A 17,818-nucleotide genomic window follows, 5' to 3' on the forward strand; every position below is an offset into this window, starting at 1 on the left:
TCTCTCCATGTGCCCAAACCATTTCAAAACACCCTCTTCTGCTCTCTCAACCACGCTCTTTTTATTTCCACACATCTCTCTTACCCTTACGTTACTTACTCGATCAAACCACCTCACACCACACATTGTCCTCAAACATCTCATTTCCAGCACATCCATCCTCCTGCGCACCACTCTATCCATAGCCCACGCCTCGCAACCATACAACATTGTTGGAACCACAACCGCAGAACCTTTTGAAATGGGTTTTGGTTACCATTGGTGCACCACAGGGCTGAGTCCTGGAGCCACTGCTCTTCTTGATTCAAGTTCAGTAATGCACTTGCCAGAAGGACTGCATTCATACCTAGATATGCTTGTGGATGATGCCAAGGTCATGGGGCAAGTAGACGTAATGAGGATTGCATCACTTAATAAGAAGTTAAACAAATTTTGAAGCGGGTCAGATGCTTGGTTGATGAAGTTAGCCTGAGTAAATAGAAAGTAGGGAGGGCAGAAAACAGTGAAAGAATGTCTTTCTAAGAAAATTATGTAACAGGAAATAAGTATCGTGATCTTTTGCATTTTGTCGTTAGACTTTCAACATTCAGTATGTTCATGAGTATATATCACTTTTGTACCATATTTTTTCCTTTCATTCTGTTCATAATGCCATCTGTCACATTTGTTCTCATTACTGATACTGCAATCCAAGGTATACATTATCTTTGATAATGAATGTCAGCTGCCCAAATGTTCTCAAAAAGACTAGAATGTTATCTCCCTTTTTGTTCACCTTTTTCAAGGAAACATAATATGCCGAGTTTCAAAACTGCTTGTGAACATAATTTTCCTTGTATCTCATTTAGGTTCACCTTCTATGATGGACCACCATTTGCTACTGGTCTTCCTCATTATGGACATATTCTAGCTGGGACCATCAAGGATGTAGTGACACGTTGGGCTCACCAGACTGGTCACCATGTGGAACGTCGGTTTGGCTGGGACACTCATGGTCTGCCAGTGGTATGATATTTCTTGAAATTTGTAGATTTTTCAATTAAAGGGAGTGGAGGGTTTTCTCAACAGTTAGACAGAAGGATCTAGATGAAATTTTGGAAAGACAAAAAGTTTCAGTCTGAAGACTGTCGAAGGGGAGTTTGAGAACATTCATCCATTTATTGTTATATTTTTTGATAGGCACTCTATGAGTAGAGTTGATATTATAGAGGATTTAAATTTGTCCACCATGGGAGAGAGAAGAATAAGGGTTAACTAAGTTTTCTGTTCCTATCTCTGTATGAGTTATGAAATTAGTCCAAATAAAGTGATGCTCCTTGCTAAGGGATAAAGTGGGTAGAAGAGCACCCATTAGAAGATGCAAGTGTTACTTATGAATATTTCTCAGGTGTTAGAAATTTAGTTTTAATGTGTTTACTGGAACTTACTAAGGTGTTTCCTCGACCTCTCATTGTGTGCACCACTGATAGCACTCTTGTGTGTGATAATTTAATGCTAAAAGACAGACTTCTGTGCCTTAGAAAAATACTGCAAATGCTTGAAAATACTGACACCAAGCTTAAGTCCTGGCCAAGTGGACACTTAGGACTGACAGATAGTGACCAAGCTAGGTTTTGCTTTATCTTGAAATATCTATGTACTTTCATAGGTTTAAAGGTACCATGTATAATGTTACGCCACTAAATATATGTAGATTTTTTAAAACTATGTATATGTGTGCAGGAATTTTTTTTTTATGAATTAAAGAAAAATGCTCACTGAGGTGATTTGCCAGAGGCTGTCACATGTTCTCATGACACTGAACATCCCATTGTCCCAGCCTGAGATTGAGTGTGTTAGACAGATGTTATGAAGTAACAGACAGTTTTGTTGTATTCCAAACTAAATTTTGATGTAACGGATGTTCAGGGAATTTTTTCTTGAGATTCAAACTTAGACCGATGGGGTCCAAAGGGTCCATTATAAGCCATTAGAATAGAGGTCCATTGTGCACTGCAGCTTAATGGATACTTAGGTTAGAATTTATTTCACTGGGAAACTAAATTTTTGCATTTGACAAAATATATAATTATTCTTAAATGTTGAGTAATACATTTTTTCATTTATTTCCTTTTAATTTGGTGGTCTTATAAAGAAATTTATTCACAGGAATATGAAATTGATAAGACACATGGAATTAATGGACCTGAGGATGTTGCCAAGATGGGGATAAAGAAATACAATGAATTGTGTCGGGGTATTGTCATGAGATATGCTGGCGAGTGGGAGGAGATTGTTACTCGTCTTGGGCGATGGATTGGTAAGTAGAGGACTCGTACATTGTACATGTTTGGGTTTAATCCTGTAAGATCACATCACATAGCTTGAGTATTATTGTCCCATAATTGGTCAGCAAAATGGAAGCCTTAATTGCAAATTTGTTGAAAGCTGTTGTACATTTTGACATGATTAATCTGTTACTTGGCAAATGTTGTACTAAGTAGGAGCTTAAAATCAATCTGTTAGAGTTTTAGTGCTGTGTATGCAAATACAACCTAAATCTACATGAGTTTATGTATATATGTATGCAAATGCATCCTAAATCTCCACGAATTTATGTAAATACTATGGTTCACTGTTGATATATTAGATTTTATGCCAAAGAATATGGGTACAGAAGTTGAACATAAGAGTGGTGGAATGATGTGATTTTGCTGTAGTCTTATAAATTTGTAATAGTTATACTGGTACTGCCAGCTCATGATTGAGGACCTGTGAAAGAATGGAGAATTGTTTTATAAAAGGAAGCAGAACTTGATTTCAGTCACAGCATGATAGCAGTGCTGAGGAGGAAGAATTGTGATGTGAAAACTCAGTGAAATGAAGATGGAGATTGACTAGAAATTTGGTTGTTAGATATGTATATATATGTAGCAACTGTAATTAGGGTGATATATTAAGGCAGAAGTTTCAGTATGTTTGAAAAGGCAGATTTTTATGTGTTTTGCAGAGCTGATGAAAGTAAACACAAAATTTTGGAGGTGTTATTTAGATTTCTAAAAGAAATACAGTTTCATATGAAACGTGAGGCAATCTAGATGAGAGATAGGCAAGTGACAAGAGTCAGATATGCTGGAAAATGCAGTTGAAATTGGCATGACTTGATAAATTAAAGATGTATATGTATAAACATATTTTAAGCATATAACCTCTGAGTTATGATGGTATGAAAAAATAAGATTTAGTAAACATTTTCTAGTGAAGAATGCATATGATCATACAAGCATGCATGTAAAACATGAACATAAGACCAAAAAGTTCTTCAGGTAAAATATGTAATGATGCACTGGTTTGTATATATTGATTTTGAGAAAATGAAATTCATCAAAAAAAAATCTTAAATTTATTGTTTCACAATTGCTAAACTAACACTGCTTTATCTGGGATTCTTTTATTGTTGTCTGTCTTATTTATATAAAGGCCAGAACCAGAAGGTAAAATTTTCCTGTTGATATGAGTAAAAAATGATGAAGCATGATATGGAATTTAAATTGATTTTTGATGTGGACAGTATGATGTCATAAAGATGAGATTATGTTATTAATGATGGTTACATTGTTATTAAACCTTTTCATCATGATGATTGGTTACTGTTTGATAATTATTATTATTGGGGGATGTTTACCATCATTTCCTCATTCTTGAGATTGTAACTTCAGAGTCGCCACGTTTTTACAGGTGTCAGTCTTTGGCGGCTTAGATGGCTTGTCTGTAATGGTATGACATTGCTGGCAACTTACAGTGTGCTTCTTACCCTTATCAGCAGTGACACCCTCAGTCTAATTGATTTGCTGGAGTTCTTTCCCTCTTTTGTTGGGGATGGGTGGCCCCGTCAGTATATGGTGCTTGTAGGCTTTTTTATCATGGCCATTGTGGAGCCCATGAAAAGTACAAAAGCCTTTCTTTTAAAGTTTGTGAAATGTTGTTGTAATGCATACTGTAGGTAAAGTTTTTTGAACTGCTGGATTTTTTCAGTGTTCATTTTCATTTGATTAACATTACATCAGGTTTTTTATATGAGTATTTTTGAGATTAAAATCACCAAATTCTTAAAATGCTTTAAAGATTTCATTTATAATAGGCCTGGTAAGATTGTTCAGGCAGCCATCCTTACATGCGTGGCCAGCAACACATTCTGTAGTATCCTTGCTGATGAGGCTTGTATAAGCTTCACCTTTGTTTTGTATTGATTTTGCTTTTTCCTTCCACACCACCCAACTCCTTACCTTCTTGTATTGCTGGAGGGACCTGGCTGGTCCACATTATTAGTGCCATTCATGAAGCACAGTGAAATTAGTTTCAGGTTCAAGAGTCACTGTAGATCACTTAGAAATTCTCCCGTAGCATAGTTATTCCACATGATTGCTGCATATTTTGAGAACGGGATTGTTGTGGTGGTGTGGTGAGTGGGAATAAACACTGTAAGATGCTTTGTTAGGGATGAATGTTTCATGGATGAGTGGCTCAGAAGCATTGAGCACATTGCATCATGTATTGTGATTGGATTGCCACCTAGCTCGTTGAGGAAGGTGAAAACATCTACTTCACATCTTGGGTCAGAGCATTGTATTTGTATTAGGTAATAAAGGGAAGATTGACCTTTTTGTTGGGAAAATTATTGTTTATGATGTGATTATATGCCTGACTATTCAGTTTGAAAGAGAAAACTTTGATAATGATTGTATGATAAACACAATTCCAGTTTTTGTCACTTGCATAGATCTTGCCCAGAGCTCCTCAATTATAGGTGATTTATTTGTTTAGTGGAAGTTTGGCCAGTGAAACATGACTGCTGAGGTAAATTTTTGGAAGGTGGACTTGTTTGGAGAGTCATGAGGAAATGAAGTTAATTAGATATCTGTATCATTGTCAATTTTCCTTGTCACACATTTATCTTTCAGAAGAATTAGTCTGGCTTGCTTTATATGGTGTTGAATTACCACAGTATCTTTGCTAGAACTTTTTGCTAGGTTTTATTTGATATAAACAGAAGGAAAGATATAGGTATTTTGCTTTCCAGATTTCAGGAATGATTACAAAACCCTTTATCCATGGTATATGGAGACCATCTGGTGGGTATTCTCGCAGTTGTACCAGAAAGGTCTTGTATATCGTGGTTTCAAGGTGATGCCTTTCTCTACTGCTTGCTCTACTCCCTTGTCTAACTTTGAGGCTGGACAAAACTACAAGGACACCCTGGACCCATCAGGTGAGAAACATTGTCGTACAGTACCGTCTTTTATTTTGTGTGGATTTTTTTCTCTAAGCAGCCATGATCTTAGCTGAATAGATTTCAAGCTTTTGCAGAGGATAAAGTATATATTTTTTTCATTATTTAGGAAATTTTTGCTGTAATAATGAAAAAAGAGTCTGTCTTTTAACCATATCCCCTCCAGATTTGGGTAGAATGAGTGTTTGTGGTTTGAGAGGTCGTAAATTGCTTACATTCAAAAAGATTGAGCAGCCTTTGATATTACTAGAACACTTCATGATCATTACCTGGTGCACTTATATTGTTTCATCAAGTAAAACATATTACAATTCACTCATTTATACCTTCAGTGCACATCATCAGCATTCTTTCTTTCATTTTTAACGTACTTACCCTTAGTTCATATACTGCATACTTATCAAATCTCTCCATAACTTTTTAGTCTTCATTGCTCGTACTCTGAATTGTACTTACTGTAATAAATGTTTTTTATTAACATCAGTTAGTCTTGCCCCTTTAACTTTTGATATATGCATCTTTCATATTACTGTTTCACACTACATATCTCTCTCCTCTTCAGTCTGCTCCTCTTCAGTCTGTGTGATATCAGTTCTCTTAATTCTTCTAAAGTATGCTGGTTGATATGTTGCTAATGTTTTACTCATACTCAAGAAAGTTAAGGTTTTGTATTCTTATCTCACCAACCAAGTCAGCAAAAGGCCCATATCACAGTGATGTAGAATGCAGTATACTCAAAATTCTGCGCATAATATGCAGACCTAACAAAGCAAAGAGATATGGTCACACAAAGCCTCTCCATCAATGTAGACCACAGAACATATCCAGACACTAAATAACATGCTCACTAGCACAGTCTTTGAAAAGCTAACAGCTATAGCTTTAATGCTTTATACCACAGCATTTGAGAGTGGTGAAGAAATTCACACCTCCCATGCTACCCCATCCCCCACACATAATGCAACCCAGTCCAAAAAATCCTGTCTGCTAGAGCAGTGAGATATACTCATGGAACACTACTCAGGAATTAGCCACAAACCAGCTTCGCCCCTAAACAAGAGAGTCATGAACACCCAACTCAAAATCTGCCTTGAAACAACTACTCACCCATCCTTCATCTCTGAGACATTCAGAATGCCATTAGAACCTTAAGGACTACCCTGCAGCAGGCTCTGACAATTTATCGTTCCATCATAACTTGCTTTGTCCTTGTTGCAATCCAGGTACTCACAGATCTCACTAACCACTCCTGGCTGCATACCAGAATCTCAAACATCTTACCCACCCCAAAAGCCTCCAAGCTAATCAACCCTCCATTCTCATATAGCCCCACATCGCATCCTGTACCAATATCCAAACTCCTTGAAAAACTGATGCACAGCAAGGTCAGGCAAAAATGTCCCACTGTTACCCATATTGCATGGCTTTATACCCTGTTGTTGTATCTCACTACTATGCTGTACATAAGTCTCATGCAATGTCAGTGACTTCAACCACCCACAACTCTCCTCCCGCACTGTATTAGTCGTAGTGAATATCAGCATTTAGGCAGTGGATGGTCGGCAGCCACTGACTAGGGAGTATGTAACCTTTATTACCTGCTTGAGTATTGGGAACATTGGTGATGGCTGTGTAGCGAGCCAGTATTTAGGTGTTTGTCAAGTTGCACTCCTTTGACCTAGTTGTCTTTTCTTTCTACCTCATCTACACTTGGACTGCTGGTATACTCTCCACAAGCATAAAATTTCTCCTCGTCACAAATAACAATGGACTACACTTAGCCCGCTCAACTCATTTGCGCTAGCCCTGCCTTTTGGCAAAATGTTAGGAGCAATAGATAGAAGTAGTAGGTAGGAACCTTAGAAAGGAGCTTTAGTTAGAAATATTAGGGAGAAGTAGTAGGTAGGAGCATTAGCTGGGATCATTAGGTAAAAGTAGTAGATTGTAACATTAAGTAGACACATTAGGTAGAAGTAGTTGGTAGGAGCATTTTGTAGGAGCTTCTGGAAACACTGCACTGTAATTGCCCTCTGCCAGTGGTGCTCAAGTCTAAAAAGCAGCTCTGGAGTTCAGATATGCAGACTTTTTTGCCATGGCCAAAGGGAATTGGCATCAGCGACATATATAGATGGATATCAGCGAAGCATTTGCCATTGTCCCCTGTCACATCATTAACAGTCTTCACCTCCAAACCCTTCAAACTTTGCATTGGGGTGCTTCATGGAGCAGTTCTTTGTGCAGTCCTCTACAGTTTCTTCCCATATAACTTCCCATCACCACCTGCAGACCAGTGTAAAAGTCCTCCCGTTACAACACCAAGATGATACTCAGACAACAACAAACATGCAACACGACATCTCACAATTTGAACTTTGGCTTACTTAAGACAGAATGTCCGCATCTATCTACCTATCTATCTCTGACGCGCGTTCCCTCCAGGAAGTCCCATCAAGGGTTGACCATGGCAAAAGAGTCTCCACTTATCCTTGTCCTTACATGTCTCCCTCTCATACACCATTCCATGCATTCTTCCTCAGTTTCTCTTCCTCCAGTTTTCCTCCACCCTGTTTGCCCACGTCACAGGTGGTCTTCCACTCACACCAACCCCTTTAATTGACTCTCCTTGTAAACTCCCAGTTTTGCATTCTTTCCACATGCCCATACCATCTCAAAATATTATTTCACCCATTCTTCCACTCTGCAGTTCTTACCTCTTGCATTCCTTGCCATGCTGCGTCTCTCATACACCCTTTCATTTTTCTTCATTCTATCTAGTCTTTACCGTATGCTCTTCTCAGATTGCTCATTTCCACTGCCTGGATTCTTGACATCTGTGTCTCATTCATCGTCCATGTTTCAGTTTTGTAGGTCAGGGTTGGGAGGACAATGCTGTTCCTTAATCCTCTCTTCACTTTCATACTTACACCACTACCCTGTACTGCTCTTTCCCTTCTCTCTCCTTCATATCCATATCACCACATTTGCCCAAAATAGCTCTTAGGCACTTAAATTTTCTCACTTTTCCCCATATCCACAGCAAATTTAGTACACTTTATTCTTTCATTCTGTGATTTTACAAAATCTATACTTTCACTCCATTTCCTTTCAAACACCATAACTTTACTTTTACTTCCATGTACCTTCAAGCTCCTCTGCTTATACACATAAAACAACACACAACCTTCTTCAACTCCCTTCTGCTAACACACATCATGTAATGCACTTACAACCTTCTGCAACTCTACTATCCAGAAACAACACATTATCATCTGCAAACAGCCTTGCTGTTACCCACCATGTCTCACCGCCACACTCCATCTCTGCACCCCTTTTCCCTAGTTTTGCTTTCATCTATTATCACTCCGTCTATATTTATATTAAAAAGCCACGGTGACATAACACAGACCTGCCTCACACCTCCATGTATCCCAAAACTTTCGCTCAACTCTCCAGCCACTGTTAGTTACACAGGCATTTGCTCCTCTATAGAACGCTTTTACACCATCTAACAGTTGTCCTTCTATGCCATATATCCTTAACACATCCCATAAAGCATCCCCTAAAAGCTGCATACAACTTCTTACCTTTTGCTAAATACTTTTCCATGGTCATTTTTATCACAAAAAATCTGATCCATACAGCCCCTTCCTTTCCTAAAACCCCCTTGCTCTTCAGTCACTTCCATCACTGTCAATTAATATTCTTGCATACACTTTTCCAGTTATACTTAACAGACTTATTCCCCTGTTATTGCTACATACATCCTTAGCACCTTTTCTTTTGAATAAAGGAACAATAATAGCTTTGACCCAGACCTCAGGCACAACCTGTTTCCATGTGTATATATAAGATGCATCCACTCTACCTCACTTTCTACTCCCTACTTCAGCATTTCAGCTGTAATCCCATCCACTTCAGGTGCCTTTCCTACTATCAGCCTCATTGTTGCACTTCATACTTCCCTTTTTGCTACAGGCCCCTGCACTTCCTCTTCCTTCCCTCCTCTATGTCCATGCGTGTAACAACTGCTGCCTTGCCTTCTCCCACATTCACCAGTTTTCAAAATACTCTTTCACTTCCTCCTTTTATTCAGTAGTTCCCCTTCCGTACTTCTCACATCAACATTTCCACTCTTACATCCACCTTTCTCCTTTTTCACGTCCTTCTAGTATAGTTTCTTATCCCAAAATTTTTCATTCAACTCTCTTTCTAAATCTTCATCTACTATTTCCCTTCTTTCCTCTACCAGCTTCTTAACATTCTGCTTACATATTTTGAATTCTTCCCTCCTCCTTTGCTGAAATTCCACTGGTAAATTACTATGGAGCAATGTACCATATGCCTTTTTCTTCTTTTCCACAGCATTTCTAATCTCTTTTGTTCACCATGCATTGTCTTTTTTAATCCTGTACCTCACTACCTTGTATCCAACTGCTGATTCTGCAACCTTTCTTAGTATTTCTCTAAACATTTTAAACATCTCATTCACATATGACTGTATTTCTGTATTCATTGCACTTCCATCTAAGCTTTCAGTTACCTTCCTTTCGTACTCCTCCCCATATTTTTCATAATTCATCTTCTTGCTTGCCAGCACTTTTATCTCTCCATTCTTCCTTACATCATGCCTCCACTTTTCATTGATCCTCATCCCTTCAAGAATCGCAGAATGATCAATCTCCAAAGAATCCTCTCATGACTCTAGCATTCAGCACGGCCTTTCTGAATCTTTCATCCTCTGCCACCTAGTCAGTCAAAGCTTTTTGTTCTTCTCTTCCATCATTCCTCATCCATGTGTATCTCTGGATCATCTTGTGCTGAAAAAATGTGTTTGCAAGTAATAAACCCCTCTCAACACAAATATCCAAAAGATGGCTTCCATTCTCATTTACTTCAGGCACTCCCCATATACCAACTATCTCACCAATTTCATCACATCCCTCTTTCACATTCATATCACCCGATATGACCACATTTCTTTCATTCTCAAAACTGTTTATAGTCATTCTAATTCCTCGAGAAAAGCTTCATTTCATCCTTACCTTCATATTCACAGGCACCTATATACATACCCATACTTATTTCACAATCCCAGTCTTTCCTTTTACCCACACTATTCTTGATCCATTCTGTCCATGCTCTGTAACGCCATCCCATACTCTTGTTCATAGTAGACTTGCACATCCTTCTTTTCCTCTTCCCTGATTATTTTGACTCTTTCCCATCCACACCACACTTCCTCCCATGACTTGCATTCATCATTTCCATTTTCACTCTACATACCCTGCCTGAAGATATGGGTTCCCCAATTCTTAGCACATCCATGCTATGACTTTTAAACCTCTCTACAGTTTCCTTAATTTTAGTCTTCCCAGTCATCCCACTCACATTCAGCATCATCACCCTCAATCTCTCGTTCCTTTTAACCCTGAGCATAACTGATAGACTACAGTGCCACTTGTTAGCCTTTTTTGCCTTGCCATTGACAGGTCATTGGCAAAAGGCAACTCTAGCTCAGTGTTTCCAGAGGCAGTGAGGCTCCAAAATTGTCGAAGCTAAAAGTAACAGTACACCTCAGATGTTTGTCCAAATCTAAAACTATTGCCCTAAGGGGTCCACAGAAATCCACCATCACCCTCTTAATCCCGATAGACATGAATCTAACCTGCACCCTCCCATATTCCTGAATTGTCAGCTAACTCCACTCAGCAGAACTTAAGACATTCTGGGCATCACATACATGATTGTTTCCACACCATTGATATCAAAATAAAGGTTGTAAACGAGTGTTCTTTTTCATATATATTAATGATATTGATGATGGGCTTTGTTGTGTCAAGATTTACAGATAATACTAAGATGGGAAAAAAATTGCAGCAAAAAATTGAATGACCACAGCCAAAAGGTGAACTGATGGACTAGGCTCACAGATGTATATATTTTTATTGATTTTTTTATTGTACTTTGTCGCTGTCTCCTGCGTTAGCGAGGTAGCACATGGAAACAGATGAGAAAATGGCCCAACCCAACCACATACACTTGTATATACATACACGTCCACACACTTACATATACATACCTATACATTTCAACATATTCATATATATACATACACAGACATATACATATATACATATGTACATGATTCATACTTGCTGCCTTTATTCATTCCTGTCGCCACCCCGCCACACATGAAATGACAACCCCCTCCCCCCACAAGTGTGCGAGGTAGCGCTGGGAAAAGACAACAAAGGCCACATTCATTCACACTCAGTCTCTACCTGTCATGTATAATGCACCGAAATCATAGCTCCTTTTCCACATCCAGGCCCCACAAAACTTTCCATGGTTTACCCCAGATGCTTTTCATGCCCTGGTTCAATCCATTGACAGTACATCGACCCCGGTATGCCACATCGTTCCAGTTCACTCTATTCCTTGCACGCCTTTCACCCTCCTGCATGCTCAGGCCCTGATCGCTCAAAATCTTTTTCACTCCATCTTTCCACCTCCAATTTGGTCTCCCACTTCTCGTTCCCTCCACCTCTGACACATATATCCTCTTGTCAATCTTTCCTCACTCATTCTTTCCATGTGGCCAAACCATTTCAAAACACCCTCGTCTGCTCTCTCAACCATACTCTTTTTGTTACCACACATCTCTCTTACCCTTTCATTACTTTACTTGGTCAAACCACCTCACACCATATATTGTCCTCAGACATCTCATTTCCAACACATCCACCCTCCTTCACACAACCCTATCTATAGCCCACACCTTGCAACCATATAACATTGTTGGAACCACTATTCCTTCAAACACACCCACTTTTGTTTTTCAAGATAATGTTCTCACCTTCCACACATTTTTCAACGCTCCCAGAACTTTCACCCCCTCCCCCACCCTGTGACTCACTTCTGCTTCCATGGTTCCATCTGCTGCCAAATCCATTACCAGATATCTAAAACACTTCAATTCCTCAAGATTTTCTCCATTAAAACTTACCTAACCCTACTGTACCTAATAACCTTGCTCTTATTCTCATTTACTCTCAGCTTTCTTCTTTCACTCACTTTACCAAACTCAGTCACCAGCTTCTGCAGTTTCTCACCAGAATCCACCACCAGCTCTGTATCATCAGCGAATGCATTCACCTCCCTAACAACCCCATCCATAAACAAATTAAACAACCATATAGACATCACGCACCCCTGCCGCAAACCAACATTCACTGGGAACCAATCACTTTCGTCTCTTCCTACTCGTACACATTCTTTACATCCTCGATAAAAACTTTTCACTGCTTCTAGCAACTTATTCCCACACCATATATTCTTAGTACCTTCCACAGAGCATCTCTATAAAGTCTCTCATATTCCTTCTCCAGATCCATAAATGCTACATACAAATCCATTTGCTTTTCTAAGTATTTCTCACATACATTCTTCAAAGCAAACACCTGATCCACACATCCTCTACCACCTCTGAAACCACACTGATCTTCCCCAGTCTGATGCTCTGTACATGCCTTCACCCTCTCAATCAATACCCTCCCATATAATTTCCCTGGAGTACTCAACAAACTTATACCTCTGTAATTTTAACACTCACCTTTATCCCCTTTGCGTTTGTGCAATGGCACTATGCATGCATTCCGCCAATCCTCAGGCACTTCACCATGAGCCATACATACATTGAATATCCTTACCAACCAGTCAACAACAGTCACCCCCTTTTTTGATAAATTCCACTGCAATACCATCCAAACCCGCTGCCTTGCCAGCTTTCATCTTCCGCAAAGCTTTCACTACCTCTTCTCTGTTTACCAAATCATTCTCCCTTACTCTCTCACTTTGCACACCAACTCGACCAAAATACCCTGTATCTGCCACTCTATCATCTAACACATTCAACAAACCTTTAAAATACTCACTCCATCTCCTCACATCGCCACTACTTGTTATAACCTCCCCATTAGCCCCCTTCACCGATGTTCCCATTTGTTCTCTTGTCTTACGCTTTTTATTTACCTCCTTCCAAAACATCTTTTATTCTCCCTAAGATTTAATGATGCTCTCTCACCCCAACTCTCATTTGCCCTCTTTTTCACCTCTTGCACCTTTCTCTTGACCTTCTGCCTCTTTCTTTTATACATCTCCCAGTCATTTGCACTATTTCCTTGCAAAAATTGTCCAAATGCCTCTCTCTTCTCTTTTACTAATAATCTCACTTCTTCATCCCACCACTCAATACCCTTTCTAATCTGCCCACCTCCCATGCTTCTCATGCCACAAGCATCTTTTGCGCAAGACATCACTGCTTCCCTAAATACATCCCATTCCTCCCCCACCCTCCTTACGTACTTTGCTCTCACCTTTTTCCATTCTGCACTCAGTCTCTTCTGGTACTTCCTCACACAAGTCTCCTTCCAAAGCTCACTTACTCTCACCACTCTCTTCATCCCAACATTCTCACTTCTTTTATGAAAACCTCTACAAATCTTCACTTTCGCCTCCACAAGATTATGATCAGACATCCCTCCAGTTGCACCTCTCAGCACATTAACATCCAAAAGTCTCTCTTTCGCGCGCCTATCAATTAACACGTAATCCAATAACACTCTCTGGCCATCTCTCCTACTTACATATGTATACTTATGTATATCTCGCTTTTTAAACCAGGTATTCCCAATCACCAGTCCTTTTTCAGCACATAAATCTACAAGCTCTTCACCATTTCCATTTACAACTCTGAACATCCCATGTATACCAACTATTCCCTCAACTGCCACATTGCTTACCTTTGCATTCAAATCACCCATCACTATAACCCGGTCTCGTGCATCAAAACCACTAACACACTCACTCAGCTGTTCCCAAAACACTTGCCTCTCATGATCTTTCTTCTCATGCCCAGGTGCATAGGCACCAGTAATCACCCATCTCTCTCCATCCACTTTCAGTTTTACCCATATCAATCTAGAATTTAATTTCTTACACTTTCACATACTCCCACAACTCCTCTTTCAGGAGTAGTGCTACTCCTTCCCTTGCTCTGTCCTCTCACCAACCCCTGACTTTACTCTCAAAACATTCCCAATCCACTCTTCCCCTTTACCCTTGAGCTTCATTTCACTCAGAGCCAAAGCATCCAGGTTTCTTTCCTCAAACATACTATTTATCTCTCCTTTTTTCTCATCTTGGTTACATCCACACACATTTAGATACCCCAATCTGAGCCTTCGAGGAGGATGAGCACTCCCTGCGTGACTCCTTCTTTTGTTTCCCCTTTTAGAAAGTGGATGGGCCATTCTTCGTCTGTTTCCTGGCACTACCTCTTTGATGCAGGAAATGGCGATCAAGTATAACAGATAAATAAAATAAATAAATCTCTTTATTTCCAATTCACTGGGGTGGATCAGTACCCACATCCTCTAGAATACCACATAACCCATGTCGAGGGTATGAAGTGAAATGTGTATTTTTGCACCTATAAAAGTACTTTCCTTTTTCTCCTTACACCCTTAAATTGATGCTGAAATGTACCTGGTGAAAGAATTGAACCTGTTCTTTAGATATTTGTATTGGGGAAAAGTTGAAACGAGAAGAGGGACCATGAATTGTACTCGGCTTGTAAAAGGTTTATATTGAATTATACCATCAAGAATGCAAAATGTAGAAGGAGCCAAGATACATGTGAAATTTTTTTCTTCTACCGTAGTTGTTGTAAACTTCCCTCTTGTGGATGAACCTGATGTTGCACTAGTAGCTTGGACAACCACCCCATGGACCCTGCCCTCAAACCTATCTCTCTGTGTAAACCCAGAGATGGACTATGTTAAGGTCAAATGCAAAGTAAGTGCAATTGCTATATTTTCCTCATAGAAATGAACTAGTTATTTATCAGTAACTTATTTAGTTAACAAACACTCTTAGCTCTTCAGCAACTGGTAGTGCATTTGTTGAAGAAAGGTCCACCAATTCTCACTTTCTTTCAGCAAGTAGACTGTAGATATGTAGTAGACAAAACAGATGAACCAAGCATAGAAGGTAAAGTAAGAAGGACAAAGGACTTTCTATGAAATGATTCACAGTAGTAGCAAGGAGAGCGATGTGCCCTTAAGATATTTCCTCAGATATGCTACACAGAACAGTATCCCTTTCAGTACTGTTTTTGATTTATCAGGCTGAAACAAAGTGTAGTACGATTTTGTGTAGATGACACCAGATTTAGTGAAATGGTAAAGTAAGAAAAGGTGCAAAAATATTTGTATGTATTATTCGGCAGATAAGAACTTGATTGAATTTAGTTAAAAAAAGTTTAAGTTTTGGTGTATGGTAAAGAGTATAATTGTGATGTGGTTCAAGGGTTTATCAGCAAAAGAGGTTGAGAGTGAATTAGTTTTCAAAGACCTGGAGTTATCATAACTGAAAAGCTGTAATTTGGAGATTCACTGAAAAAGTTTAAACGGAATATCAGGTAATGATTGGTGTAATAACGGGTTTTCATGAGAAGTAATAGCAAGACGATCATGATAATGTTCAGTAAGAAGCTACTGCTGTGTTATATTGTCTTCAACCAAGCAAGCTCAAAGTAGCAAACTGGACAGAACTCAGAAATACTTCACAAACAAAATTAAGGGAATAGACCTCTATGGTGTAGCAGTTAGTGTTTCTAACTGTGACACAAGCATGGGACACCCAGGATCGAGCACATGGGTTTGAATCCTGGTTGTGGCTGCTGGTCTGCAGTTAGCCCATCTGTTGGTTGATGAAATGGGTACCTGGCTTAGGCTAGGGTATATAGATTTCATTGTATATAGGTAAGCACACACACTCCCACACACTCTTTTCATTTAGAAATGTTATTATGACTAAAGGAATTGCATTGGGTAAGGTTGCTTATGAACTGTATGATAATTGTTACTTTTTTTTTTTTCATATCAGACAGAGGAGGAAGGTGGTACCTACATCATGATGGAAGCTCGCCTCTGTCAGCTTTTCAAGAACGAGACAGAGTACGAAATTGTGGCCAAGTACAAGGGTAAAGAGCTTGAGGGAATCCGTTACCAACGACTCTTTGACTACTTCCAACATGTAAGACATGGTTATAAAGATTTCTTTTAAATTAAGTTTGTGGTTTCACTTAGCAATATAACTATTGAGAGTGTATGCTTGTCAGGCAGAAACATTTCCTTGTTGAAATGTTTTCCCAGTTTTTGGATTAGGTTCTTTGCTATTGTTTTGATTGGGCTTTAAGAAATTTAGAATCCTAAGGAAATTCTCATTAGGACTAGTACCCATTCTATGCAGCTAAAGCCTCAATTTTGGTGTACCTTTCACTTTATCTAGCTATCTATTTATATCTCAGATGCCTCATTCTCCATAGAAACTCCAGTTTAGGGGTTGGCGATGTTAATTAGGTTTTCAGGTTGTCTCTGCGAGAGTACCTTAAGATGTGCCATCCTTCTTGCATCTTCTTGTGTCCTCTTCTCAATATATTCCTGCATTTACCCCTGTTAGGATTCTTGTATATCTTCCATGATTTTCTTTGTAGCCTTTCATTGTGCATGCTCACCTCTTAAATGAACGACTGCAAGGTACTTCACATAACTTTTTGTAATTTGCCCCGTATCTTTCTGACAGACTGTATTTCATATACACCTTACCATTACTTATACCATCCCATCTACTAATACCTCACACACCCCTTATGTAGCTGATTTCTGTTGTCTAAATCCTTGAACTGTTTTCAATGCCATTTCCAAAATTTCATGCTTGTAAGTTAGGGTTGGCAGAACTTTGATGCCCTTCTGTCCTTTTTGTACATTCATGGTCACATTTCCTTTCATAATTGTTCCCAAGGATCCATTTACCTTCCTCCCATTGACATTGCTTTCCTTTGTCAATTTTTCTATTTTGTTGTGCTTGCTTGGTAATGAATTAGATACTTGAATTCTTTGAATGCTACTAACACTTTGCCACTCATCCTAACCTTGCCCTTCAAATTGGTATTTTATTCTTATAGCAATGGAAATTCTATCATGTTATTCTCCCTCCTATCAAAATCCGCCTCTTTGCTCTAAACAGTTTTTACCATCAAAGTTCCTTTTTCATACTATGGACAACTTATTTACCACCTTTTGTAATTTTTCTTCACTCTCTGTGAACACAGAATTGTCTGCTGATGAACAAGTCACTGGTAACTAGGCCTTTCTATCCAACTCAGTCTTTGCTCCTAGTCCTTCTGCTTTTCTGAGCAAGAATTTCTAACAAGCGTCAACAACAAAATATGAGCTATTTCCGACAGCTGCCCACAGAAGCGAACTCATCAGTTCCAAAAAGAATGAAACGTCCAGACTACGTATATTACATGAACCATATAACTAGAACAGCTGCTGACTACGTTAAGTAATGGATAACATTTAGTTTGTGGAATTTAAGATTGTACTTTAGTTCTGGGATCTGTAAATGTGTGGAAAAATTTATATTCATCACTTTTTTAAAGGAGCACTCAGTTTTTTTTATTGTGGATTAGAAGTCTATATA

General features: G+C 39.0%; 1 protein-coding gene and 1 long non-coding RNA gene across 10 annotated transcripts in view; both read left to right on the forward strand.

Annotated features, from left to right (window-relative positions):
- LOC139762976 (uncharacterized) overlaps positions 1–17,818 on the forward strand; it is a 198,358-nt gene that overhangs the window by 128,720 nt on the left and 51,820 nt on the right. The window lies entirely within an intron of this gene.
- IleRS (Isoleucyl-tRNA synthetase) overlaps positions 1–17,818 on the forward strand; it is a 415,824-nt gene that overhangs the window by 3,890 nt on the left and 394,116 nt on the right. For all 9 annotated transcript variants that reach the window (XM_071688289.1, XM_071688288.1, XM_071688292.1 and 6 more), the window contains exons 3-7: positions 849–1,005; positions 2,149–2,299; positions 5,060–5,248; positions 14,991–15,124; positions 16,217–16,366. In XM_071688289.1, coding sequence (XP_071544390.1) covers positions 849–1,005; positions 2,149–2,299; positions 5,060–5,248; positions 14,991–15,124; positions 16,217–16,366 — 781 coding nt within the window. The remainder of the gene's footprint in view (positions 1–848; positions 1,006–2,148; positions 2,300–5,059; positions 5,249–14,990; positions 15,125–16,216; positions 16,367–17,818) is intronic.

The sequence above is a fragment of the Panulirus ornatus genome, chromosome 45, assembly GCF_036320965.1.
Source record: "Panulirus ornatus isolate Po-2019 chromosome 45, ASM3632096v1, whole genome shotgun sequence".
Lineage (NCBI taxonomy): Eukaryota > Metazoa > Arthropoda > Malacostraca > Decapoda > Palinuridae > Panulirus > Panulirus ornatus.